A 27,573-nucleotide genomic window follows, 5' to 3' on the forward strand; every position below is an offset into this window, starting at 1 on the left:
GGAGGTTCGCCAGGCTAGGGGTTGAATCGGAGCTGCAGCTGCTGGCCTATACCATAGCCACTGCAATGCCGGATCCGAGCTGTGGCTGCGACTTCCACCACAGCTCACGGCAACACCAGATCCTTAATCCACTGAGAGAGGCCAGGGATGGAACCCGCAACCTCATGGTTCCTATTTGGGTTTGTTTCCACTGTGCCATGATGGGAACTCCCGACATTTGGGCTTTTTTTTTATTTGTTTGTTTTTGTTTTTGTTTTGTCTTTTTTTGCCATTTCTTGGGCCGCTCCCGCGGCATATGGAGGTTCCCAGGCTAGGGGATCTAATCGGAGCTGCAGCCACTGGCCTATGCCAGAGCCACAGCAACGCGGGATCCGAGCCACATCTGCGACCTACACCACAGCTCACGGCAACGCCCTGGATCGTTAACCCACTGAGCAAGGGCAGGGATCGAACCGGCAACCTCATGGTTCCTAGTCGGATTCGTTAACCACTGCGCCACGACAGGAACTCCAATTTGGGCTTTTGATCCCTGTTCTAAGGCTTAGGGTTTACTAATTGCTGATGGGAAGGGAGAAAACATTCAAAGAAAATCAGGAAAAAACAGAGGTCAGCGAGCACTGAGTCATGAAAGTCAAGATTAAATAACACTGTAAGGAAGTCCTAAAATTAGCTGATCGGTCCAGAAAGCTGAAAATTGAACTTGCTGAAATTTTTGTTGTTCTTTTACAATTTGACTAGATTTTAAACTCTTGGCAAGAGTAGAAACAATATCTTTTCTGCGGTCTGAAATTTTATCTTACTGTGAGAATACAGAGCTACCCTCTACGGTTGCTCTACCAATTTCAAAAGAAAGAAAAGGGGGGATGGGCATGGATACAGGAGACAAGAGAGAACAAAGGGTTTAAAGTTGCCTCACTCTTCCAAATAATAATAGAGTTCTTGTCTAGAATAACCCAGATGAAACATCTTTTTGCACACTTAACACTTTTACAAAAGCAATGAGAAAAGTGTGATATATTCAAGAAACACTCTTTTTTTTTTATGCACCATTTTCTCCAGCTCAAATGGCTCTACTCCTAAGTGTTTCTTCTGTTCAAACCCCTTATGTAGAAACGACTTGCTGATGGTGTGTCGCCAATTGAATATGGAAGAGTCTGTGGCAGAGATCATGAACCAGCTGGGCGCAGATGAAAACGGCAAGATTTCCTTTCAAGATTTTACAAGATGCCGCATGCAGCTCGTCAGGGAAATCCGGAAGGAGGAAGTAGGCCTTTCGGAGAGGTCAGACAACTCCTGTAAGAAGAAAAAGCTGAGGGATAGAATTGCCTCCTGGCCCACGAGCAGTGACAACAGTCTGGGTAGGTACCACCTGGCGACTGTTTGATAGTTCATCTCTAGCCATGAACCTTTGTGAGGGTGGCCGCTCAGCCTGCTACCAGCTGGTCCCCAGGCTGCCTTCTGGCCCCCGCTTGCTTGCGCAAGTGCTCACCAGTCCCCCAGTTCTGTCTTGTGGCTTCCTAGCTCCTGGTTTGCTGCTCTTCTTTATTTTGGTTCTTCCATTCCCCAGGTGTAATGATGCACTCACATAGCTCTTGGAGAGGAAAGGCAGGCTGCACGGGGGAGGTGGGAATGGCCTCAGAAACTACCTGGGGACTCCTTCAAAGCTTAGTTCAGATCTGCAGGGTGAGGTTTTTAATCATTTCTTTTTTACTTAATGTTTTAAAATGTGTCTATAGATGTTTTCCTGTCTATAAGTGCTGTTGTTTCCTACTAATGCAAGATAAGGAGCTAGAAAGAAAATTTTGCAAAAATGTTCCCAATTATTGAAGCTAAGTGATAGGAACATGGGGTTTATTGCACATATTGTTGAAGCACTCAAATACACATATTTTTTATTATGTTTATAATTTTTCACCATAAAAAGTTTAAAGGAAAAGGTGCATCTTAAAGGGATAATCTGAACAGAAGTATGCGGCAAAGTGTCTGAATTTTCTACCTTGACTTTAGAGAATGTTTTTCCCTTGGAAGTGTCTCCTCAATCTCCCTCCGTTTCTTTCGCAGCTAGGTAGATCTAGTGGCAAGAAGCAAAGCTCCGTGATTTTTTTCTTTTGTTTTGTTTTATTTTTTCAACTTGAAATACAGTTGAGTTACAATGTTGTGTTAGATTTAGGTATACAGAACAGTGATTCTGTAATACATGTATCTGTTCTTTTTCAGATTCTTTTCTCTTATACGTTATTATAAAATATTGAGTATAGTGCCCCATGCTATACAGGAGGTCCTTATTCATTATTTATATTACATATATTAGTGTGTACATGTTAATCCCCAAAGCTCCATGTTAATTATCCATTATTTGTTAAATGTACTAATTAGCATGGATAATTCTATATTGCCCCCTCAAAACACACACACTCTAAATGTTGTTCCTGGAGGCAGTAGAATCATTTGGAGCATTATTATTGATTAACTGAAATAATAATGTCCTCTTACCCCTATGCCTTACCATCATAATGGATTCCATTTTACCTGCAAATTAGATGTCTGATAATGCGTGTGCTCTGAAGTGTAGTATGTAGAAATATTTAATTTTTTGGAGTTCCTGTGGTGGCTCAGTGGGTTAAGAACCCAGCTGTGGTAGCCCACGTTGCTGTGGAAGGCAGGGAGGTTCCATCCCTGGAAGGCACAGTGGGTTCAAGGATCTGGCATTGCTGCAGCTGTAGCATAGGTTGCAGCTGTGGCTTGGATTCATTCCCTGGCCTGGGAACTGCCATATACCGTGGGTTCAGGGCTCCCTACCACCATCGCGAAAAAAGAGAAATATTTAATTTTTGAATTAACGTTTTTCTGAGTATTAAAGTTACATATGTTCATTATAGGAAAATAAGGAAAAGGGAGAGCAGAAGAAAATAAAAATAATCCTTAGTGATTAATAAGAAATAACTACCAGCCAGAAATAGTAACTACTGCTTACATCTCTCCCTCTCTCTTTCTCATGTGGTGTGTGTGTACGTGTGATTTAATTGTTTTTTACTAATTTTTTTCACATACTTCCCGTATAACTTTTTATCCTGCAGTTTTTCCTCTGCGATTTTCTCATGTTTTTAAATAGCGTTAGAGAAAGCATGACTTGCCATGGTTGCATGATGTCAAATGGACACTCAGTAATATTTATTAAATGAAAAGGTGAGTGGAATTCTCTTTGCTAAGCTGTACTTTCTAACGTTTCTGCCCAGAACTGGGACTTCTTCTATAAATACATAAGCACATACACATATTTGTACTTGAAGGATTAAGTAAACTGTGGTATGTCCCAGCAATTGAATACCACATGGCCATTAAAGTCATATATAAATATGTATCAAATGTGTTTATAGAAGGAACACTTGTATGGAAAAAAGTCATACTAACTGTCAAAGATTACATTTTAATGTGTAGTAAGTTTTTATGAACTATCCTGAAAGGAACAGTTTTGATGGAATTGCTGCCCACGTCTGATTGGTTTAATCATCTCAGAAGGTTGCCCCAACTAAAGAAAGATTTGAAACTTGGTTCCCTTTTATCCTTTTCTTAGATTTTTTTTTTATTTATTTTTTGTCTTTTTGCCATTTTTTGGGCTGCTCCCACAGCATATGGAGGTTCCCGGGCTAGGGGTCGAATCAGAGCTGTAGCCGTCAGCCTACGCCAGAGCCACAGCAAGCTTTTATCCTTTTCTATAACTGCCTGTCTTTAGAGAAAGAAGAGGTTACTGAGAGGAGGGAAATCATAAAACAGGTCTTGAATTGAGGAAATAACAGCACATGCAAAACCGTTTACCACTTTATCCTGGTAGTTAAGGCTTCTGAGGCAAGTATCAACAGTGAGTGCTGGTCCTGTCACTTAACTCTCTACACAGCACTAGACAAGTTACTTAATCTCAGTTTCCCTGTAAGTGTAACATGAGAACAGTTACTATTATTTGGAGGAATAAAGATGCTAATAGACATGGAAACATGTAAAAGAATGCCTGGCACAAAATAAGCACTAGATACAAGTCAAGGAAATCTTGTTATTATTATCACCACTCAGTTTTATTTCCCGGAGATCATCACAATTACAACTCATATGTTGGAATACAGCTTCCTACTCAGTCTAATGTAAAGCAAATACATTTAAAAATCTATACTAATTGGAGTTCCCATTGTGGCTCAGTGGCTAACAAACCCGACTAAGATCCATGAGGACACGGGTTCAATCCCTGACCTCACTCAGTGGGTTAAGGATCCGGCATTGCTGTGAGCTGTGGTGTAGGTCACAGATACAGCTCAGATCTGGCATAGCTGTGGCTGTGGCACAGGCCAGCAGCTACAGCTCCAATTCGACCCCTAGCCTGGGAACCTCTATATGCCACCTGGCATGACCCTAAAAACCAAAATAATAATAATAATAATAATTTCTTTGGTCAATTAGTCCCTCTCTTTTCTACATCTTTTCTTCTGATTCTACATAGATAAACCCTAGTATCTCCCCATCTCAGGCTTAAGCAGAAGCCCTTTCTTGATTGCATGTCCCTTCTAACTACTGCCACACTCTCAGCTCCTCCTCATAGCAAAATTTTTGAAGAGTTTGTCTACAGCGAATGCTGATCAGTCCTCACCTCTCATTCCTCCTTCAGCCCACCCTTCCCAGCTCCAGTCATCAACCCTCCACTGACCCTGCTCCCACAGCCTCCTTGCGGACCAACCAGTGATTCCTCCTCTGTCCTCATCCAGACCTTTGGAGTTGGCTCTGTGGACTCCTTCTTCATTCAGCTGCACTTTATTTTCTTGGGCTTCTCGATACCACGTTCTCCTGGGTGTCTGCCTACTGATTTGGCTTCTCTCTCTCTCCCTCTCCCTTCCTTCCCTTTTTTTTTTTTTTTTTTTTTTAACTCCTCTCCTCCTGGACCACTTCCAAGTTTTCAGGTGTTTTGAGGTTACATTTTCTCCCTAGACAACCTCATGTGGTCTCATGATTTTTAATACTAATTGTGTGCCACTGACTCTCCCTGCCCTTTCCTCTGAGCTTCAGAATCAGGGGAAATTGACACATATTCCTGGATACCCTATAGACTTCTCAGCCTTAACATGGTCCAAAAGGACTGTTGATCCTCTTCACCACCCTGTCTCCTCAGGTTGTCCCCTTCCCAGATGCTCCCATCCAGGACACACCACCTTCCACTAGTTTGCTCAAGCCAGCAAGTCCCATTATCTCTTTCACCAAAGTACTTCCAGAATATGCCCCCCTCCTTGGCTGTCCTGCCACCACCCTTTTCTTAATTTCTTTTTTAAAAATTTTTAAATTACAGTTGATTGACCATGTAGTACCCTTTTCGAAAGCATCATGTCTTACTTTGGCTGCTCAATGAGACTTCAGCTGGCCTCTAACCCTGATTCCCCCCTTAAGTCCCTACATTTCATTCTTTTCCCTGCAGTCAGAGTGGTTTTTAGCATGAAGAAAACAGGGCTTAGCTCGTTCCTGTGCTTACACCACTCCATGGCTTCATTATGACCTAAAATTAAGTCCAAATTCCTTACCCCAGGCAAGCCCATACTCACTGCTCCAAGTTGATCTCATAGCATTCACCTGACTCTTTTTCAGGCTCCAGCCACACTGGTCCTCCTGCTTGCCCACTAACTCAGTAAGCTTAGCCAGCCTCCAGCCTTTCGCCTTGGCCTTTCCTCTCCTCTAGAACATCTTTCTTTTGGGCCTTCTCTTTGCATGGCTTGCTCTTTCCTGTTATTCAGATTTCAGCTTAAATATTCCCTCTTTGGAGAGGCCTTTCTAAGCTAATATAACCTGTCCTCATTCACTCTTTCACCTGCCCTTCCTGCTTCAAAACATTAATTCTTATCTGACTTTGTATTATGTCCTTACTTGAACACTTATTTGTTTGTCTCCCCCAGTGCAATAGAAGTTCCACTAGAATACTGACAGCCTTGCTGGGATCCTGCTGTACCCCAGCACTTAGAACAGTGTCTGGCCCTGGGGCACGCTCAATGCATATTTGTGGAATGAATGAATGAGTAAGCAATGCACTGTGTTCATGCTCTTTTAGGGCTTCACAGAAGTGCGATGCAAAGTTCCAGACACTAAATAACTTACAATCTAGTTGTGGATTCTTAAGCACATGACACATTAGATAGCAATAAGGTTTAGAGTCAATGAAACTAAAAGCCACTGGGTAGTGTGGAAGATAAGGTCTCTAAGAAGACCTAAGAAATACTATGAGCAGAAGTTTCAGGAAAGGGTTGTGATTTTTACCTGCGACTGCATTGTGAAGAAAAATACAAAGGATGTTTTACTGTTGTTAAAAAAAAAAAAAAAAAGCCCGAGAAAAACTTAGGTTAAACAGTTAAGCATCATAAAGGCTTTACTGTCAGCTCTGACAGTTCATAGCACATCCACAATGGGGAGCTGTGTTAGGAGGAAAAGAAGGCCTTTCAAAATATTCCATGCTCAACTTGGAGTAATTTCAATAGATTTATTTTTTCCAAATGTTTTCCTCAAAACACTGATTTCAAGAGATGCTTATAGGGAGTTCCCATCATGGCTCAGCGGAAACAAATCTGACTAGTACCCATGAGGATGCAGGTTTAATCCCTGGCCTTGCTCAGTGGGTTAAGGATCCGGCATTGCTGTGAGCTGTTGTGTAGGTTGAAGATGCAGCTCGGATCCTGCGTTGCTGTGGCTGTGGTTTAGGCCAGTGGCTACAGCTCCGATTCGACCACTAGCCTGGGAACTTCCATTTGCTGCAAATGTGACCCTAGGAAAAAGCAAAAAAAAAAAAAAAAAAGGGAAATGCTCATAAATATTACATGAAGTACAAGTGTTCTCTTCAAAAATCTTTGAAAACTTTGAGTTACATTAGTTGAATAATTTTCTTTAGTGTGAGATATCTCATTGTCTGTAATGTGCTAATGTTTCTTGTGAATCTCCAGGAGAAGAATAAAATACATAGCATTCCCTACATTTAATTGACCATAAATTTTTATTTGCGAATCTTCTCTTTGGCCTTTCTGAAATATACTTTGGGGAAAAATTAATAATCTGACCAACTAGGTCATAACAGATTTTTGTACCTCTTTTAAGTCATCTTAGAAATAATATTTCAATAATGTATGTCTTCCAGGTACCTGCTACATAAAATTTAATAGTTACAGCAATAAGAATAATAAAAGTGGTTAACAATTACCAATATTTACTAGGCACAAGGCAGTTTTCTAGGAACATGTATTATATGCTAGAATAATAAATCCGAGGTTCACCACTGAGGAACTTAGGCTGAGTTCCCGGTTATTCTGAGCTTCACTCTTCTTATCTCTAAAGGTACAGTAGTAATAACTGACTTATAGGGTATCTGGAAGGACTTAGTGAGATATGACTTGTAAAGATCCTATGCAGTGCTTATTCACATTAGGTTTTCAATAAGAAATAACATTAATTATCATTATCAAATCTAAGCCTTTTGAGTACATTCCAAGTTTAGGGTAGACTCCTCTATATAGAGGAGGACACTGAGGCTCAGAGCAGTTAAGTGACTTACTCTAGCCACAGAACTCCTTAAGGAGTTGAGAACACTAAGACATTACTTATGGAAAGAGATAGTTCATGGTGTCCCCTGCAGACAAGAAACTTTGTCCTGATGATCAAGGTGCAAACTAAAAAGAATACTGCCATCCAGAGGCCACTCCTAGCAATTGCAGACACATGGTCCCCAGGGTCTAGAGGAGGGATCGGAGGACCATGCCTGAAAGTGAAGCCCACCTCTTCATAATGCCTGCTTCAGTGACAGCATACATTATGCCAAAATAGTTATGAGGTTGTGTGTGTGACTTCCCAGGGGAAAAAAACTAATATAGATTCATTATAAGTATTTGTAACTTCAATTGAATTTTTTTGTGATTTAAAATTTTTCATTTTAGGAGTTCCCTTCGTGGCTCAGTGGTTAACGAATCCGACTAGGAACCATGAGGTTGCGGGTTCAATCCCTGCCCTTGCTCAATGGGTTAAGGATCCCGCGTTGCTGTGGCTGTGGTGTAGGCCAGTGGCTACAGCTCTGATTGGACCCCTAGCCTGGGAACCTCCATATGCCGCGGGAGCAGCCCAAGAAATGGCAAAAAGACAAAAAATAAATAAATAACTAAAATAAAATTTTTCATTTTAAAATTTTAAAAAATTTTAAAGTTAAATCACATATGAAAATTGTGATTTAAATTTTTTCAACTTTCTCTGTGATGAAAGATTCTGGAGTTTTAAAAAATTCCTAGGCTTAGGTATTTATAAATATCAGCAATTCCAACAGAACCTTTATTCAGACATGCCCTTTTAAATAAACAACGAGTTTTTTACTGCAGCCAAGCTGTGAACTTTACACATGATTTCCACATATTCCTGTCAAATGTGTGAATTATGTGAAAAAGGTAGTGCTTCAGGGCGATGATCATTGAAAAAAAACTGCTGAATTGCCTGGGGAGAGCTGATACACGCCTGCAAGCTTGCCTAATGAGCTTGTTGCCAGTCTCCTTTTCAGATCTTTGGGGGCACTTGTTTTTCTTTGGTCAGGTCTCAGAGAGCCCAAGAACTTCTTTAAATCAAGTCCCATGGTTTTAAAACATTGTTTTAAAACAGCAGACATTAAAACCTAATTAATGCAACTAAACTCAATTTATGCTAAGATTAGAACCATGGGCACAATTTTCAAGAACCTGTATCTTCAGAGATGCTTTATTTGCCTTTCCATGAAATATATTCCCACCTAGTGTGTCAGCCTTCCTGACTGCTCGGCTGGTGCCCTGTGGTCCAAAAGGAACATATACAGCACCAAAGCTTCTCGGAGAAACTAACAGCAAGGATTTTCCTTAAGAGGAACTCAAAGTAAAAAAGTTAGATCAAAGAATGTATAGTTCAGACAGGAAGGATTCCAAATCCCACAAGCCTGAGGAAGGAAATGTAAGGAGATAGCCTGCTTCCTGAGCAGATTTAAAGAGACAAATAAGCAACCCCCCTGAATTTTGGTTTAGTGTCTTGCTTTTAAAAAACTACAACCGGAGTTCTCGTTGTGGCACAGTGGAAACGAACCACGAGGTTGCAGGTTTGATCCCTGGCCTCGCTCAGAGGCTTAAGGATCCAGTGTTGCCATGAGCTGTGGTGTAGGTCGCAGATGCAGCTTGGATCTGGCATTGCTGTGGCTGTGGTGTAGGCCGGCAGCTGTAGCTCCCATTGGACCCCTAGCCTGGGAACTTCCATATGCTGCAGGTGCGGCCCTAAAAAGACAAAAGACAAAACAAACAAACAAACAAACAAAAAAACCGGGGCGTGGGGGGGATGGATTGGGAGTCTGGAGTTAGTAGATGAAAATTCTCGCAGTTGGAGTGGACAGGCAATGAGATCCTGCTGTATAGTGCAGGGAACTATATATCTAATCACTTGTAATAGAACATGATAGAAGATAATGTGAGAAAAAAAATATATATATGTACTACTGGGTCACTTTGCTATACAACACAGAACATTGTAAATCAATCATAATAAAAATTTTAAAAGAACATCAAAAAACTAAAACTGCAATTAGTTAGTGTACACAAAACCTGCATGCTTCTGAAACATCCCAGTTTTTTTCAGAATGAATGTTACTCATATATTGTTGAGGGTTTTTTTTTTCTATGTGTATAAATACTTTTCTAAACTCTTAAAACAGGTTAAATTATGTGAGACAAGAGGACATTTTCCAATCCAGTTGAAATGGTCTTAGTATATAGAGTTCTGGCTGGTAAATTAAGAAATTCGGATGTGGAGTTCCCATCATGGCCCAGTGGTTAACAAATCCGACTAGGAACCATGAGGTTGCTGGTTCCATCCCTGGCCTTGCTCAGTGGGTTAAGGATCTGGCATTGCCGTGAGTTGTGGTGTAGGTCACAGACACGGCTTGGATCCTGCATTGCTGTGGCTCTGGCGTAGGCCGGCCGCTACAGCTCTGATTAGATCCCTAACCTGGGAACCTCCATATGCCGCAGGAAGTGGCCATAGAAAAGGCAAAAAGACAAAAAAAAAAAAGAAGAAGAAGAAGAAAGAAAATCATATGTGCTTTAAGTCTTCTATGTACTCTGGATGATGAATTAATAATTAACACAGAGGAGTTCCCGTTGTGGCTCAGCGCATTACAAACACGCCTGGTCTCCATGAAGTGCAGGTTTAATCCCTGGCCTCCCGCATTGGGTTAAGGATCCAGCATTGCTGCAAGCTGCAGTGTAGTTCACAGATAAAGCTCAAATCAAGCATAGCTATGGCTGTGGCATAGGCCGGCAGCTGCAGCACCAATTCAACCCTAGACTGAAACTTCCATATGCCCTAGGTGTGGCACTAAAAAAAGAAAAGAAAAGAAAAGAAATTAACACAGAGCCTTTTAAATGAAATCACTCATGAGAGTGATTCCTTCTTAAAAATACTGCCCAGCTCACATTAAAACCTGACTAAAGTCACAGTAGTTTTTAGCCCAATTGAAGGTTTTAGGAAGTTTGTTTTATCGTTGGTGGTAATGGTAGTTTTTTACATACTCTGCGACCTATGTCATAGTGTGAACAGTATGTTTAATTATTCTACTTCTAAATTGAAGATAAGAACAGGCTTCTAAGTTCTTTAAGTAATAGGTACCACATTGCATTCTTCTGTCTCATTCCGAGAATACTGTCAACAACTGTCTGTAGATTGACTATTTATAGACTTAGTTTGGGTAGACTTAGTTCTTGATTAACTCAGTCCACTTGTATCCCTTTTTATTAATCATCACCCTTCCTGGCCGTAGGAGTCCCTAATCTCCCTCGATGCATCCATTCATCCTTCTCGGTTTGGCATTGCCTGGCTCAGATCTGGGTCCTCCTCCCCATCCTCTGAATTATTGCAGTTTCCTCCCAACAGTTCTCCGCCTGATTCCAGTTGATGCTGCTCTGACTTCTGAGTATTTTAAACATGTACTCGTGGTAAAAGTGCACTGATTCTCTTCTGTCTACTTAAGAGTCTCTACTAGATGTCAAGACACATCACCATCCGGTTGGCTCATCCTACGTCCTACCTTATTTCGTCTTGTTCCCCATTACTTCTTCGCATGGTGCTTAGCTTCAGTAATAATGGCCTTCTTATTGATACATTCTCCTCAAACCTGTTTATTTTGTTGTTTTTTAGGGCCACACTTGAGGCATATGGAGGTTCTCAGGCTAGGGGTCGAATTGGAGCTACAGCTGCTGGTCGACACCACAGCAACGCAGGATCCAAGCCATGTCTGCGACCTGCACCATAGCTCACAGCAATGCCACATCCTTAACCCACTGAGCAAGGCAAGGGATCAAACCCGCAACCTCATGGTTCCTAGTTGACTTTGTTTCCATTGCACCACCAACTCAAACCTGTTCCTTCTGTACTATGTTTGAGTTTTTTGGTGACACACAGCAAACACTCAACATTAATATTTTGAAAGATAAGGGGAACAGGAGAAGGACAGGGAAGAGAGAGGAAATGTCAGCATATTGGAGAAGTCCAGGCAGGTAGAGCCGGCATGAAAAGCTCTAGAGACTCAAATGCCGTCAATCATCTTCTCTCCCTGTGTCAGCCCTTTGCCTCGGAAGTGGCTTTGTTCTCAGGGCTACATGTTGTGGTGCACAGCAGCCCAGGATTACTCCCTTCCTGCTGAGTAACCACAAGAGAAAGAGGGATTTTTCTCCTCATAGAAGCTCCACACAAATCCCTGGAATTGAGCTCACTAGATCTTCTTGGGTCACACACATATCCCTGAACAAGTCTCTCTGGCCAGAAGGATGCAGTGGTCTGATTGGCCAGGCCTGGACCACACACTCCACCTGTAAGACTGAAGCTGTTTCTGTCCACATCAAATGGACTGAGAGTTGAGGAAAAGAGGGAGGGAGTCAAGGTGCTGTCAGCACAGAAAGGGAAAATGGATGCTGGGCAGGAAATAAGAGCAGATGTCCACCACATGGTCCTACATGTAAATCTTGCCTCCTTTCTTTTCTTTGAATATGTACCCTTACAACCCCCAAATGGCTTTAATAATGCTACGTAAATACGCATGTACGCATATATAGTTAGCAACTAGGAGATCCAGTGTGTCATGTCACACAAACAAACCGTGAAATTTTTAGTGAATTTTAAAGTATGCTTCTATTACATCCTATGCCTGTTTGTATTCTTGTAATTATAAACCATCCTACGTTAACATTTTACATTTATATGTCTGTCTCCTCTACTAGACTAGGTATTCTGGGTGAATAGCAGAGTCTCACACATGCCAAACACTGGATGGATGTTTGATCAATAAATGAACATATCGATGAGCAAAACTGGTACCCATAGTACCTGGTCTTAGGTTTAGTAGGTTTAGTAACTGTTTGCTGATTTATTGTCGACCTTCAGACCATGGGCCTCTTTCTTTGAGGTATAGCTGTTCCTTTCGAATACGACATACATGTTTGGATCTGGGCATTTCTTCAAAGAAACCTAGTCCAAGAAATGAGTTAGAGATCAAACTCATATATAAAATAGATAAACTGGCACAGTATTGTAAACCCACTATACTTCAACAGCAACCAAAAATAAATAAGGCAGAGAAAAGCAGACACTCTATGTTCTAACTTACATGTGAAATCTAAAAAAGCTGAACTCAAAAAGAGTAGAACGGTGATTGCCAAAGGTAGAGGATGGGGAGGAAAGGAGATGATGGTCATGGGGTACATGCTTTAGCTGTAAGATGAAAAAGTACATCACGGGCACTATGATCATACCGTATTACATACCAGACAGTTTTTAAGAAAATAGGTCTTTGGAGTTCCTCTCGTGGCTCAGCAGTTAACGAACCCAGCTAGCATCCATGAGGACGCGCGTTCATTCCCTGGCCTTGATCAGTGGGTTAAGGATCCAGCGTTGCCGTGAGCTGTGGTGTAGGTCACAGATGCACCTCAGATCCCACGTTGCTGTGGCTGTGGTGTAGGCCAGTGGCTACAATTCCCTTTCGACCCTTAGCCTGGGAACCTCCATGTGCCATGAGTATGGCCCTAAAAAAAGTCAAAAAGACCCCCCCCCAAAAAAAAGGAAAATAGATCTTCAATGTTTTCACACAAAAAAGTAATTATTTGAGAGGGTGAACATGTTAGCTAATCTTATTGTGGTAATCATTTTGCAATATATGTATGTATCAAATCATTTTGCACCCCTTAAACTTACATATGTTGTATGTTAATAATAGCTCATTAGGAGTTCCCATTGTGGCTCAGTGGGTTAAGAACCTGACATAGTCTCCATGAGAAGACTGGCTCAGTGAATTAAGAATCCGGTGTTGCTGTGAGCTGCGGCATAGGTTACAGATCTGGTATTGCTGTGGCTGTGCTCTGGGCCTGCAGCTGTAGCTTGGATTCAACTGAACCCCTAGCCCAGGGAACTTCCATATGCCACAGGTGCGGCCATAAGAAGAAGAGAGAGAGAAAAGTGATATCTCATTAAAGCTAGAAAAACAAGAGAAAATATATAAATATATCTACTGCAAGATTATATATGATCAGGTGAAAAATATGTGAAGTAAACAAGATGTGCTGAGGGTGATGAGATAGAAAAATCATTGTTGGGCAGGGAAACTGCAGAAGACTCCTGGAAAAAATAAAGCCCACATTGATTGTGGAGAGCTGGAAGAATCGGAGGGATGTAGGAAGAAGGAAACGCACCTAGGTGGTGATGAGTTAGAGAAGAATTCTTTAGAAACGAATTAACCTACACTTAAATTGAGTGTCCCTGTACCCCATACTGTTGTGTGAACATTTGGGGAGCACATGGAAGTGGTTGGGGGTGGGGGAGGACTAAAGCCCCTAAAACAACATGGTGCATCTTCTCAAGCATCAATTTCGTTGATTATTTGAAGGAAAAGTTGTATAACTTGGTAATTTAAAGAAAATTATATTAAAGCAAATGCTGGTGTATGTGGAGTAGAATTAAAAATTCAAATGGGAGTTCCCTTCATGACACAGCGGAAATGAATCCGACTAGGAACCATGAGGTTTTGGGTTTGATCCTTGGCCTCGATCAGTGGGTTAAGGATCTGGTGTTGCCGTGAGCTGTGGTGTAGGTCATAGACGTGGCTCAGATCTTGCATTGCTATGGCTGTGGTGTAGGCCAGCAGCTGTAGCTCTGATTAGACCCCTAGCCTGTGGACCTCCATATGCCGCGGGTGTGGTCCTAAAAAGAAAAAAAAAGAAAAAAAAATCAAATAAATTTTCAGGATAAAACATGAGACTTCAGAGAAATCTCTGGCTTGGAGGTAATTCAGTCTATCCCTCAGACTTCCTTGACTCTCCTCTCCCTTCGGGTACTTTGGTGGAAACAACTGAGAAATACCGTATTGAAGGATCTGTTTAAAGGTGTATAAACTTAAGAACTTCATTCTCTTCTAGTTTGTTTTCTTGAGCTGTTTAAGGCTCTTGACATTTGAGCTGACAGTGGCTCTGGTACCAGATAGTAACCTACAGAGCCCATCAAGGTCAAGGCTTTATTTAAGAGCATCAAAGGCTGCCCAAACACTGTTAAGGTCACCACCAAAGGCATTTTCTAGAGTGGCTATTGCAATGACTTTGATATTTAAAAAAATTTTTTTTAAAAAGCAGAATCAAAGTTCCAACTCAGCATATACAGGGAAGCAATCTTGCCAGAAAATCTTGATTATCCAGCAGCAGCTTGTATGTGGCAAATCTTGCTTTCAAATTTGAGCATATTTAAGGATATAACATAATGTCTTTAATATATCTCACAGATTTAGTAACCCAAAGATCAGCAGCATCCATTAAAACAAAACATTTTCCTTTTCCCTAACCCAGAGGAAGTACGAAACACTGAAATTGAGTGAAAATCTATTTGGGTTTAATCTGAGAAGTCGTGTCATTTGTTGTGAAGAGATTTAAGAGATTTTCCGAACAAGGCACTGGGGTAGGAAATTGTCAATCATTTCTCCCTGCATCCCCAGCATCACCAAGTATCCTCATTGGTTGGTTAAGGTTTTGTGGGTTCTCAAATAATTGAATACATATATTAAAAGATTAGTCCAAAACAGCTAACGAACCCAGAGACATCATTTGAGAAAATGATCAAGCGTCATTTTATGTTATTTATCTATCAGAATGAAAATGTTTCTGTATTGGGTGTATATATGTGTGTGTGTGCGCGCGCGTGTGTGCGTGTGTGTATGTGTGTGTGTGTGTGTGTGTGTGTGTGTGTGTGTGTGTGTATACATATATAGTCTTTTTAGGGCCGTATCTGAAGCATATAGAGGTTCCCAGACTAGGGGTCAAATCGGAGCTATAGCTGCCAGCCTATAACACAACCACAGCAACTCGGGATCTGAGCCACATCAACAATCCACACCACAGCCTATGGCAATGCCAGATCCTTAACCCACTGAACAAGGCCAGGGACTGAACCTGTGTCCTCATAGATTCTGGTCAGGTTCGTTAACTGCTGAGCCGTGATGGAAACTCCTGTACTGGGTATATTTGAACTTCAGCTCTGTGTGTGTATGGGTGCATGCACATGTGTAAACTTTAAATTCTGCACTTAAGATGTCAAATTCTATTTATATTACCTTGGCTTTCATCTCTACATTCTGTAGTCACTGCAGACAGAAGAAAGAAAATGTATTTTTTTTTTTAACTTCTAAGCAAGCATGTATGAGATCACTGGATTCTGAGGTATTTCTTGGAATATTAAATATTATAGACTCCTTTTGTAGATTAGTATCTCACGTAATAAAATAGACTCTTCTGTGGTAGTCTAAATTCTTGTGAAATGATGTCTCAAGCAGTGCAGACTTGTTCTGTCTTACTTCCTAATTTTGTCTTTTATCAGAATTTCAAGCGATGTGATTCTGCTCTTTTTGGATATATTATTTTAGCCTGCTTCCCAGTGGCATTAATCACACTTTATTCTAGTCAGCATAAAACAAAGAGTTCATGGAAATCCAGGTGTGTTTATCTCAGGTGGTAATCCTAGGACGAAGGGTGCCAGTGATTACCTGTGTTGATTATATCTTTTGAACCACACAGAACACAGTAAAATTGTTCATCTGTTTTCTCTCCAGCATGATTTAACTGAAGCAATTCATTAAGTGTCACTGTTTTTATGGGATGTTGACGCTATTCCAATTTCAGTGGCAGTGATACAAGTTGGCAGGATTTTAGACACTTTTCATGAAATAAAAATGATTGCTTGGCTGAGATAAAGGCTCAGTCTGCTCAAGGCAAGTGTTTGGTTTGGCCAGACTCTTTCATTGTCCATTGTTCATTCTAGAGAAACTGTCACTCAACGTTATGAACACAAACGGCTCAGGAAGGCTTATTTTGCTTCCCGTTTTATCTCTTGTAAGACTACTGCAGGTTCACTGAAGAACATAAATGAAGGGCATGAATAACTGACTGTTTCAAGCAGTTAAATTTTTATGGTTCTTTTGGAAGAATTTTGTACGGTTTCCAGTTGATGCATTTAAGTTTGCTATCTGCAAGAAAATCTAGTTGAAGGAGAATTTAATCCCATACCTTGTGTATTTACTTAGCTTTCATTTTATGAAGGTATATCAGTCAGTTCTAGATAAATTTTAATGTAAAAAATCACCATGTCAAATTTCTCTCTTGGTATTTATAGTGTTTCCTTTGATTTATGTGACTTAAGGTTTAGAGTACTTTGATAAAATTTTGCCCTTGAATTATAAGATTACGGTTTAGAGAATCTGTTAAATATCATCTAGTTTTACTCTGTATATAGTCCAGATAAGGAAATGGAGAACTGGAGGATTAAATAATAATTGTCAAGTCACAGAGTTAGTGACATGGCTAGAACTAGACCAGAAGTCTCCTGGCTCCTGGTTCATTTTTCTACTAATTCATGCTGCTGTGTTCTTTCCTCTTTTTCTCTTGCTATATTAATAAAACTTTAGAATTCCAACATCTAAGATTGTTTGTTTTTTTCTCTTAGGAATTTCTATGTAGATGTAGAATTTTAAACTCTCTGAACTCCTAATTTCGTTACCAATCTCACCTACTTCAGTTGCTTTAATGCCAAAACCAAGACACTTGAAATGCTTATATTTTTCTAACACTTTTCTTTTTATGTAGGTTATATTAGTCTTCAAAGGATTTTTTTTTTTTTTTTTTTACTTAATGTATCTCATTTGGGTAATAGTGCCCAGGACTAGAATCAGGAATGTCAGCATTAACATTTTCACCTTGCCCTGTGTATGTCAACATGGTACTTAGATGTCATCCATCTCCAAACTTGCCCCTGGATGTTTCTGGCTCTTGGGCAAAAACCCTTATAAGAAAAGAACCCCATCGTTAATGTTCTAATTATTAAGTGTATGAATATTGAGACTATAGTATATGGTACATACTTAAGTCTGCAAGGCCACAGCCCTGGGATGCATGGAGTCTCCCCTGAAGGGGAAGGTGATTTCTGATGGTTCCTCCCAATCCGTCACCTGGGAAAGAGTAGGTCCTCAGATACAGAGCTGCAGCTCAAAAGGAAGGCTTGCAGATGCTTACCGAGGGCAAATAGACAGTGTAGATGAGTGAAGCTGACCTGGTGGAGGCTCCAGAAAACTGGAGGACATGTGCCCATTTGCAAAGAGGCAGCCAGGGCTCAACTACAGCCAAATGTGGGAATGGGAGCCATGGTTCCAGACCTTGTGTGTATCTTCAATGCCAGAAAATGTTTTTACTTTTTAAAAATATGATCTCTCCAAATTTTCAATATGGATGACTAAATTTTTAAAACATGATTTTTTTAGGCGTTCCCATTGTGGCTCAGTGGCTAATAAACCCAACTAGTGTCCATGAGGGTGTAGGTTCGATCCCTGGCCTCGCTCAGTGGGTTAAGGATCTGGCATTGCTGTGAGCTGTGGTGTAGGTTGTAGACGTGGCTTGGATCCTGCATTGCTGTGGCTGTGGCATAGGCCGGCAGCTGTAGCTCCGATTCGACCCCTAGCCTGGGAACCTCCATATGCTGCGGGTGCAGCCCTAAAAAGACCAAAAAAAAAAAAAAAGATTTTTAAGTAGAGCAGAATCAACAAAATGTATCTGTGGGCTATGTCTATAGTTCATAGCCCACCAGTCTGCAGCTTCTGTCAGAAGAAAGTCTTGAGTCAGCGGAATAGGAGATGACTTTTTTCTGAGCCTTCACCCCTTACTTTTGGAATAAGAGGAATCCAACTATCTAGTCTATGCTCTTAAACATTGGGAACTGGGATAATATAATATAGGGCCAGACTGGGAATTAGGATGGGATAGAAGTAGTACCCACAAAAAGTAAATCTCCTCTGATATGCCTGATTATCTAGTTTCATGCCATTTTTATGTTAATTGTCTTTAGTTGTTTATCAGAATCTCTTATGAATGCAGCCACTTCGCTGTGTTTGGGGTGTGAAGGAGGAACAGTAGTGCATTCCCGGACCACAGTGTCAAAGGGGAAACAACTGCCTCTTCATGGTCTGGGAGTGGGTGTCGGGGTCATGAGAGGGAAATCCCAAAGGGGAAGGTGAATTCCGGAGGATAACAGTTGGGTTATGAAGTCCTGCTACGGCATCTGTTGTGGAGATTCTCCCTGCCTTACTAGCCTTGCAGGAGAAGAAGTTTGTTTTTATTAAGCAAGTTGTCTATCTTCTTACACCTTTCTGCTGATTTTCTGTGTCATTGACTAAGTTATACCCTTAGAGTCTATTTCTTTGGTCTTTGTCCCCAAGAAATGCGTTTGTCCTCCTTTTTCTTGGCCGTGCAAGTAGAAGTAGAAGTTCCGGGGTGAGGGATCAAACCGGTGCCACAGCAGTGACCCCGAGCAGTGGCAGTGCCAATGCCAGATAGACTGCTAGACCGTCAGGGGAGCTCTTGCCTTCAGTTTTTTTTTTTTTTTTTTTGCCTTCAATTTTAAAAAGCCAAATACTAGAAAATATATTTAGCCTTATCCATCGTTCCTACTGTGTATAAATAAGTTAATCAGGTTTTTTATTTGAACTGGCTCTAATGAGGGAAATCCAAGGGAGTGATCCTGCAGGACAGAGGTGGGAAGAGGGAGAATGAATGTGGACGAAGCCTGAGGAAGGAAGGAGGTAGGGCTCAGGAAAGACAATTTGTCCTTCTCACTTCTGCCCTTGCCTGGTCTGATAAAGTTCCCATTTGTTATTTCCTAAGCTGGGCCTCCTAGGCTACCATTGTTTTGGAAGTGATGAACCAAGATCTTAGAGCTGGAACAGGTCATGTGACCCAAAGGAGCAAACAACCCAGGAGCACCAAGACATCTGAGGAATTCCTTTGAAATGAAAGATAGAGACTAAAACAGGGCAACAGAGACTCTGCAAGGAGAATGCTCAGAATGGTCCCTCTTTAATATACTGTGAAATAGAGAAGAAAATATTGTATCCACAAAAAAAAAAAAAAAAAGAACAGAAGAAGAAACACTTTTTAAGAACCTACTCTGGGAAGAAAAAAAAAATAGCATAAATTATAAGCCCAACACAAAGTATGAGAGATAAAGATAAGAATATCTTGTAGAAAGAGAAGAAGAGAAACAAATGTAAAATAGGAAACAAAGATAAGACACATTAGAGGACTGGTGCAAGATGCTTACCACTCAAATCATAGGCTTTCTCAAAAGAGCAAAGAAAACACAGGGGAAGAAATTGTCAACAAAATGGCCTATGAAATTGTCCTCCAAACTGAAGGATGTGAGTTTCCTGATAGAAGGGGTCTACCAAGTATTACCTGTCACAGAATCGTAAGGCACATGTCATTGTGAAATTTCATAAGGGACAAAGAGATTTGTCAGACTTCCAGAGGAAAAATAAAACAGGACAAATGTAAAAGATTTGGAATCAGAATGGCATCCGAGTGTTCCTCTTGTGGCTCGGGGGTTAAGAACCCAACACAGTGTCTGTGGAGATGTGGGTTCGATCCCTGGCCTCGCTCAGTGGGTTAAGGATCTGGTATTGCCACAGGCTGTGGCATAGGTCACAGATGCCGCTCAGATCTGGTGTTGCTGTGGCTGTGGTGTAGGTTGGTAGCTGAAGCTTGGATTCGACCCTTAGCCCGGGAATTTCCATATGCTGCAGGTGCGATGGTAAAAAGAAGAGACAAGAAAAGAATGGCTTCTGACTTCTCAGAAACAATGACAAACATTAAATGATCACTCATTGTCTTCAAAATTTTGAAGGAAAATTGTTTCCAACTTAGAATGCCTTACAAATGATTCATTAAGTATAAGGATAGAATATAAATGTTTTCATGCTTGCAAAGTCTCAGAAAATGTATTTTCCATGCCTGACTTCTTAGAAATCTACTAGGTCTCCAAAAAAAAGAGTTAACCTAGGAAGAGAAGTACTTGGAACCATGAAACAGAAAGTGAAAACAAGTTAGAAATGAAGTACAATGGTCATTTGAACCAATCTGGACTAGAGCAGGTGAAAAGGCTCCAGGAGACATTTTTATTACCAAATTTGATGAAATATCTATGCATCTTAAATTATTATGAGGAAAATTACATAATTATCTAAGAATCTGAGCCTGAATTCATGAAAATATAAAAGCTAAACCAAAAAAAAAGTATTAACTTTAGGAAAAACAAAAAATTGTTCAAGACAAGAAAAGTAGGGCATTCCTGTCATGGCTCAGCAGAAACGAATCTGACTAATACCTATGAGGATGAGGGTTTGATCCCTGGCCTCGCTTAGTGGATTGGGGATCTGGCATTGCTGTGAGCTGTGGTGTAGGTCGCAGACACATCTCAGATCCCACATTGCTGTGATGCAGGCTGGCAGCTGTAGCTCCGATTTGACCCTTAGCCTGGGAACTTCCATATGCTGCAGGTGTGGTCCTTAAAAGGAAAAAAAAAGGGGGAGGGGGGAGAAAGGAAGGAAAGAAAAGAAGAAAGGAAAAGAAAAGTAGGCATGACCCATTTGTGAATATGTAGCTTTTACATTATCATAATTCACACAATCATATTTTAAAGAAAAAAAACTGATTTCCATATCAAGTAACATGGTTAAATACCAGGACCAGTCTCCTAGCTGAAACACTTTATAAAACTGAAATAGCTTTATTTTTAAGCCATCCTATAACATACTAAATATCTAGTGAAATAGTAAAATTTGAGTCTAAAATCTAAGAAAATGAGGCAGCTTGGAGCATCAAGCCACTTTTACTTTGAGATTATTTTCTGAAACTGGTAAAATTGAATTTTGGATTACATGATCTTGTGGGTCCTAGGAACAGAAGCCAAATTCCAAGGACTCCTCAGGTAGGGAAAATTTTATAAAATATACTCTTTTTTTTCCCAAATGCTATATAATACTGGAGGTCTCAACCCTCTGTGTAAGGTTGAACCAGAAATCTAGCAGCTCATATACTACCCTCAGGGTATTCTAAGGGAAGTTGCCTTGGAGGTGAGTTAAGCAGTTCTAAAAGTATCACCACAAATAATTTTCTAGAGAATGTGGGAAATTCAGTATCTAAAATTACTAAGTATATAAGGAGACTGCATACCATGAGTCGGAACTAACATTAAAAAAAAAGCCACCAAGATTTCATTTATTGGAATTATCAGACTCAGAATATAAAGTAATTATGTTGACTGTGTTCAGAGAGAAAAATCTAAGGTAGGAAAAGAAAACCAAGGGAGTCCCCTAGTGGCTCAGCTGGTTAAGAATCCAACATTATCACTGCTGTTGCTCTGGATACTGCTGTGGGGCAGGTTTGATCCCTAGCTCAGGAACTTGAGCATGCTGCAGGTGTGGCAAGAAAGGAAGGAAAGCAGTTCCTGTCGTGGCTCGGTGGTTAAAGAATCTGACTAGAAATCATGAGGTTGTGGGTTCGATCCCTGGCCTTGCTCAGTGGGTTAAGGATCCAGCGTTGCCATGAGCTGTGGTGTAAGTCGCAGATGCACTTTGGATCTGGTGTTGCTGTTGCTCTGGCGTAGGCCAGCGGCTACAGCTCTGATTCGACCCCTAGCCTGGGAACCTCCATGTGCTGCAGGAGCAGCCCAAGAAATGGCAAAAAGACAAAAAAAAAAAAGAAGGAAGAAGGAAGGAAGGAAAGAAAGAAAGAGTGAACGAACAGACTAAAAATCAAGCAGATCTGAAAAAGAACAAAAGAACAAAATGGAATAAGAAATGTTATAATTGAAATAAAATTCAGTTAAAATTAACAACAAATCAGAGATGAAGAGAGAATTAGTGAAATAGAAGAAAGGTTAGATGACATTATAAAGCATTGAAGAAAAAACACATATAAAATGTAAGATATGAAAAAGACTTAGAGTCAGGAAAGTTTAACATAGCATAAAATTGGATTCTCAGAAGGAAAGGAAAGAGTGAAGCGGAAGTAATGGCTCATAATTTTTGAAAACTAATAAAAGACACTAACCTGTAGTTTTCAGAATCCCAATGAGTTCTAAGCATGAAAAATGACAAGAAATGTACGTACCAAGTAACATACTTAAATAATTAGACACATTATAGTGAGCCTACAGGACACCAAAGATAAAGAAAAATCAAAACACTAAAGATAAAGAAAAAGACAACTGTAGCTCTAATTGGAGCTATAGCTGCCAACCTATGCAAGATCCAAGCAGCGTCTCCGACCTACACTACAGCTCACGGCAACACCAGATCCTTGGCCCACTGAGTGAGTCAGGGATTGAACCCGCATCCTCGTGGATACTAGCCAGGTTCTTTTCCACTGTGCCACAATGGGAACTCCCCAGACTACTTTCAAAGGAGCAACAATTAGGGAGTTCCTGTCATGGCCCAGCAGAAGCGAATCTGACTATCATCCGTGAGGATGCAGGTTTGATCCCTGGCCTCGCTCAGTGGATTAAGGACCTGTCATTGCCATGAGCTATAGTGTGGGTCACAGACACGACTCGGATCTGGCATTGCTGTGGTTGTGGTGTAGGCCAATGGCTACAGCTCCAATTGGACCCCTAGCCTGGGTGTGGCCCTAAAAAAAAAAAAAAAAGGCAAAGAAGCAACAATTAGGCTGAGAGCAGCCTCTCGAGAACAGTGGAAGACAATAGGCAGTGGCATCCTGTGTCCTCTATGTACTGAGAAAGATAATTGACAAACTAGCACGCCATACCCGGTGGAAGTATCTTTCAAGAACCAGGGTGAAATGAAGATATTTAAAGGTAAGCATAAACCTAGAGAAGACCTTCGTTAAAGGAAATTCTAAAGAATATACTTAAAATGAGAGTGGTTCTAGGTAGAAGTTCTGAGTTGGAAGGGAGAAAGAAGAATAAAGAAAGTGGTAAATATGTGGATAAACTTAAATTAAGACAGTATAGGAGTTCCTGTCATGGCTCAGTGGTTAACGAATCCGACTAGGAACCATGAGGTTGCAGGTTCGATCCCTGGCCTCACCCCAGTGGGTTAAGGATCTGGTGTTGCTGTGAGCTGTGATGTAGGGTGCAGATGAGGCTTGGCTCCTGCATTGCTGTGGCTGTGGTATAGGCCGGCAGCTGTAGCTCCGATTCGACCCCTAGCTTGGGAACCTCCATATGCCGCAGATGAGACCCTAGCAAGAGACAAAAAAAAAGGTATAAACAATAAAACTTTTCTTGGAGTTTTAAAAGAAAATAAATATACAATAATACAAGTATATAGGTTGGGAGTGGGATGAAGAGGTTTGCTAAGAAGCTAGAATCGCATTCATTGTTTGTCTTCAATTTGTGTATTCCATCCCCTCCCCACAGTATTTCTCATTTAATTTTCAGATAAGACATATGATAAGCTCTGGGCACACCAACCAAAGGATGTATGTGATACTTCTTACCACAGAGAGCAAGTCCAGATTAGCATTTTCCCCATTCAGTCTTATGGTACTTAAAAATCAGTGGCTACCACAAGTTCCCGTGTGGCACAGCAAGTTAAAGATCTCTCATTGCCCCAGCTGTGGCACGGGTTGCAACTGCAACATGAGTTCCATCCCCAGCCCAGGAACTTCCACGTGCTGTGGATACAACAAAAAAATAAAAATGTAGCGACTACCAAGATCTCACTGAATTTGTGCTCCATTAATATGCCTTATAAGAGAAAGATAATTTGATCCAAAATATAGTACCTGCCTTCTAACCAAAAGAGACAAATCTTTTAAAAACAACAACAACAAAAAACCCTTAAATTCTTGTAGATGGGAACTCCCATTTCTTCATTTCTTTCTTTCTTGTCTCGGAATAGAGGAGAAAGAGAATTGCACTTCAAAATACATCTATGCTGAAACATGGATGCATCTAGAGATTCTCATACTAAAAGTGAAGTAAGCCAGAAAGAGAAAGACAAATGCCATATGATATCACTTATATGTGGAATCTAAAATATGGCACAAATGAGCCAATCTATAAGACAGAAACGGACTCACAGACGTAGAAAACAGACTTCTGGTTGCTAAGGGGGAAGAGGGAAGGAGTGGGATGGATGGGGAGTTTGGGGTTAATAGATGCAAACTATTACATTTAGAATGGATAACCATCGAAGTCCTACTGTACAGCACAGGGAACTGTATCCAGTCTCTTGTAATAGCACATGATGAAAGATATGAGAAAAAGAATGTATATATATATATATATATATATGTATGACTGAGTCACTTTGCTGTACAGCAGAAATTGGCACAGCATTATAAATCAACTGTATCCTAATTTTAAAAAAATTTTTTTAAAAAGAAAACAGGGAGTCCCTGTCATGGCGCAGTGGTTAACAAATCCGACTAGGAACATGAGGTTGTGGGTTTGATCCCTGGCCTCGCTCAGTGGGTTAAGGATCCGGTGTTGCCGTGAGCTGTGGCTTGGATCCCACGTTGCTGTGGCTCTGGTGTAGGCCAGTGTCTACAGCTCCAATTAGACCCCTAGTCTGAGAACCTCCATATGCCATGGGAAGCAGCCCTAGAAAAGGAAAAAAAGACAAAAAATAAAATAAAATAAAATAAAATAAAATAAATAAAAAAGAAAAATACATCTTCTACTCTATTCCCAATGTGTCTTTGAAAATTCAGTGCATTGTCCCCAGATGTGACACATGTGACATGTATTCAAAATAGGACACTAAGAGACTCACTTCCAAAAGATTGCCAAAGGCCAAAGAACTGATTTTACCACTAAGGGAAGGTAATATAATATTTTTTACCTCCCCTTAGTAGGACACGTGCTGTGAATTGCTTTTTGGTGTTTGTTTTTTCCCAAGAGAAGGATACATAGGCTCTTTTATCTATCCTTTCCCACCCAGTTTTCCTGGTGGCTGCAGACACAGAGTTTAAGACAGTTGGCCTGTGTTTGCAATGTAATTTGTCCTGGAGGAAGCTGGAGGCCCTCTTGGAAATTGAGCTCCTGAATTTTGTACCAAGAATTGACATTAATAAATGACCAAAGACTCATACAGTGGTTCTGCTTCGGACTGAAGGATGGACTGGGGCTTCTGTTGATGTCAGTATTATCTGGAAAGAGTTAAATGTGCTACGGCAGGGAAAGCTGACACCTGGCAGCCAATTTGTTCAAATTCCCCCAGACTTCTTTCTATTAGTGTGATAGGTCTCAATTCAGAAAGGTAGCTGCTTCTGGTGTTTTGAAAGGAGTGTTTTCTCTCTTGCCACTGAGGGGAATATATTAGGCAACGTTCTCTAAACAATCCACAGAAACGAAAGATTAATGACCACTAAATACAAGCAATACACAAAGTTATATTAATACAGGCTCGGGATCCCGCAAACACTGTGCATTATCACCTGCCTGTCATATGATGAGAGGCTCCTGCCATGCAGATGAAAGATGGAAAAGAAAGAGCTGGAGGTAGAAACCAGAGGGGTGGCCGGGGTGGCCAGAGTCTGATGAATAAATCACACCTACCCTGCCTCCAAGCTGCTGCCACCCCTGCTGCTGCTGCTGCCTGGCTGTGCAGGTTTCCCCTGCACATAAGAGCTGGCCAAATAGGATAGGGAAACAAAGTCTATCAAACCCAATAATCAAAGACTGTGACTTATTAATGGAATATTCCAAACTCAGACATAACTTTGGTTCTGACCTAATTCTCTGTTTTCATTATCTTTCACACCTACGCATCAGGATAAAACTCTTGATGAAATTTTAGCTACTGGTTAGGTACCAACAATTTGTTTTTAAAGAATTAGTCGCTTGGAGTTCCTGTCGTGGCGCAGTGGTTAACGAATCTGACTAGGAACCATGAGGTTGCCGGTTCAATCCCTGGCCTTGCTCAGTGGGTTAAGGATCCAGCGTTGCTGTGAGCTGTGGTGTAGGTTGCAGACTCGGCTCAGATCCCACGTTGCTGTGACTCTGGCGTAGGCTGGTGGCTACAGCTCCAATTCGACCCCTAGCCTGGGAACATACGCATGCTGCAGGAGCAGCCCTAGAAAAGGCAAAAAGACAAGACAAAAAAAAAAAGAATTAATCACTTTAGGAGTTCCCTGGTGGCCTTGCAGATTAAGGATTTGGTATTATCACTGCTGTGGCATAGGTTCAGTTCCTAGCCCAGGAACTTTTGCATGTCATGGGTATTGCCCCCCCCCAAAAAAGAAAAGAATTAGTCAATTTAAAAGGCAACTTTCAGAACCTGGACGGGTATAGCTTTCTCTCATATATTTAGTCCTATTAAATTGTCCAAAATGGCCTTCTAAATAACTGAAATTATGAGGCGTGACCAGATAATTGCTCATGTTTGTTGAAAGTTTATCATATCCCAGGGATTGTCTAATATGTTCTTCATATTTTAATCATATTTAACTTTCACAGCACCTCTATGAAATACATGTTATTATCCCCACTTTAAAGGTGGGAAAACTGGGGAGTTCCCTTGTATCTCAGTGGGTTAAGGATCTGGTGTTGTCTCTGCTGTGGCATAGGATCAATCCCTGGCCCGAAAACTTCTGCATGACGTGGGCATAGCCAAAAAAAATTTTAAAAAAAATGAGAAAACTGAAGCTTAAGTTAAACAATTTGCTTGCAGTCACATAGCTGGTCATGGTGACTTTTGATTTGTCATCAAAGAATCTGACTACAAACACCAACTTGGGAGTTCCCATCGTGGTGCAGCAGAAGTGAATCCAACTAGGAACCATGAGGTTTCAGGTTTGATCCCTGGCCTCGCTCAGTGGGTTAAAGATCTGGTGTTGTCGTGAGCTGTGGTGTAGGTGGCAGACTTGGCTTGGATCTGGCGTTGCTGTGGTTGTGGTGAAGGCCGGCAGCTGTAGCTCTGATTAGACCCCTAGCCTGGGAACATCCATATGCTGTGCATGTGGCCCTGAAAAAAAAAAGACAAGACAAAACACACCAACACTTAACCACTCTTCTGTGCAAATGAGCAGGTCCCCAAAATGAAACTGAAAGATTAAAAATGTATTTTTCTAAAAATGGAAAAATGAATTAGTATTCATAGATGAATATTTGACATAGATCTAAATAAGATAACACTAGTAAGGTTCTCTGAAGAGTGCCTGGCTTTGAATAAATCTCAGCTATCATGATTGTTGC

At 40.9% G+C, this 27,573-nt stretch overlaps 1 protein-coding gene across 1 annotated transcript in view; it reads left to right on the forward strand.

The window, feature by feature from the left end:
* The window catches only part of LOC125124712 (uncharacterized), a 108,527-nt gene that overhangs the window by 76,013 nt on the left and 4,941 nt on the right, over nt 1-27,573 (forward strand). Inside the window, exon 3 of the mRNA XM_047774735.1 lies at nt 1,111-1,358. Coding sequence (XP_047630691.1) covers nt 1,111-1,358 — 248 coding nt within the window. The remainder of the gene's footprint in view (nt 1-1,110; nt 1,359-27,573) is intronic.

The sequence above is a fragment of the Phacochoerus africanus genome, chromosome 4 (assembly GCF_016906955.1).
Source record: "Phacochoerus africanus isolate WHEZ1 chromosome 4, ROS_Pafr_v1, whole genome shotgun sequence".
NCBI lineage: Eukaryota > Metazoa > Chordata > Mammalia > Artiodactyla > Suidae > Phacochoerus > Phacochoerus africanus.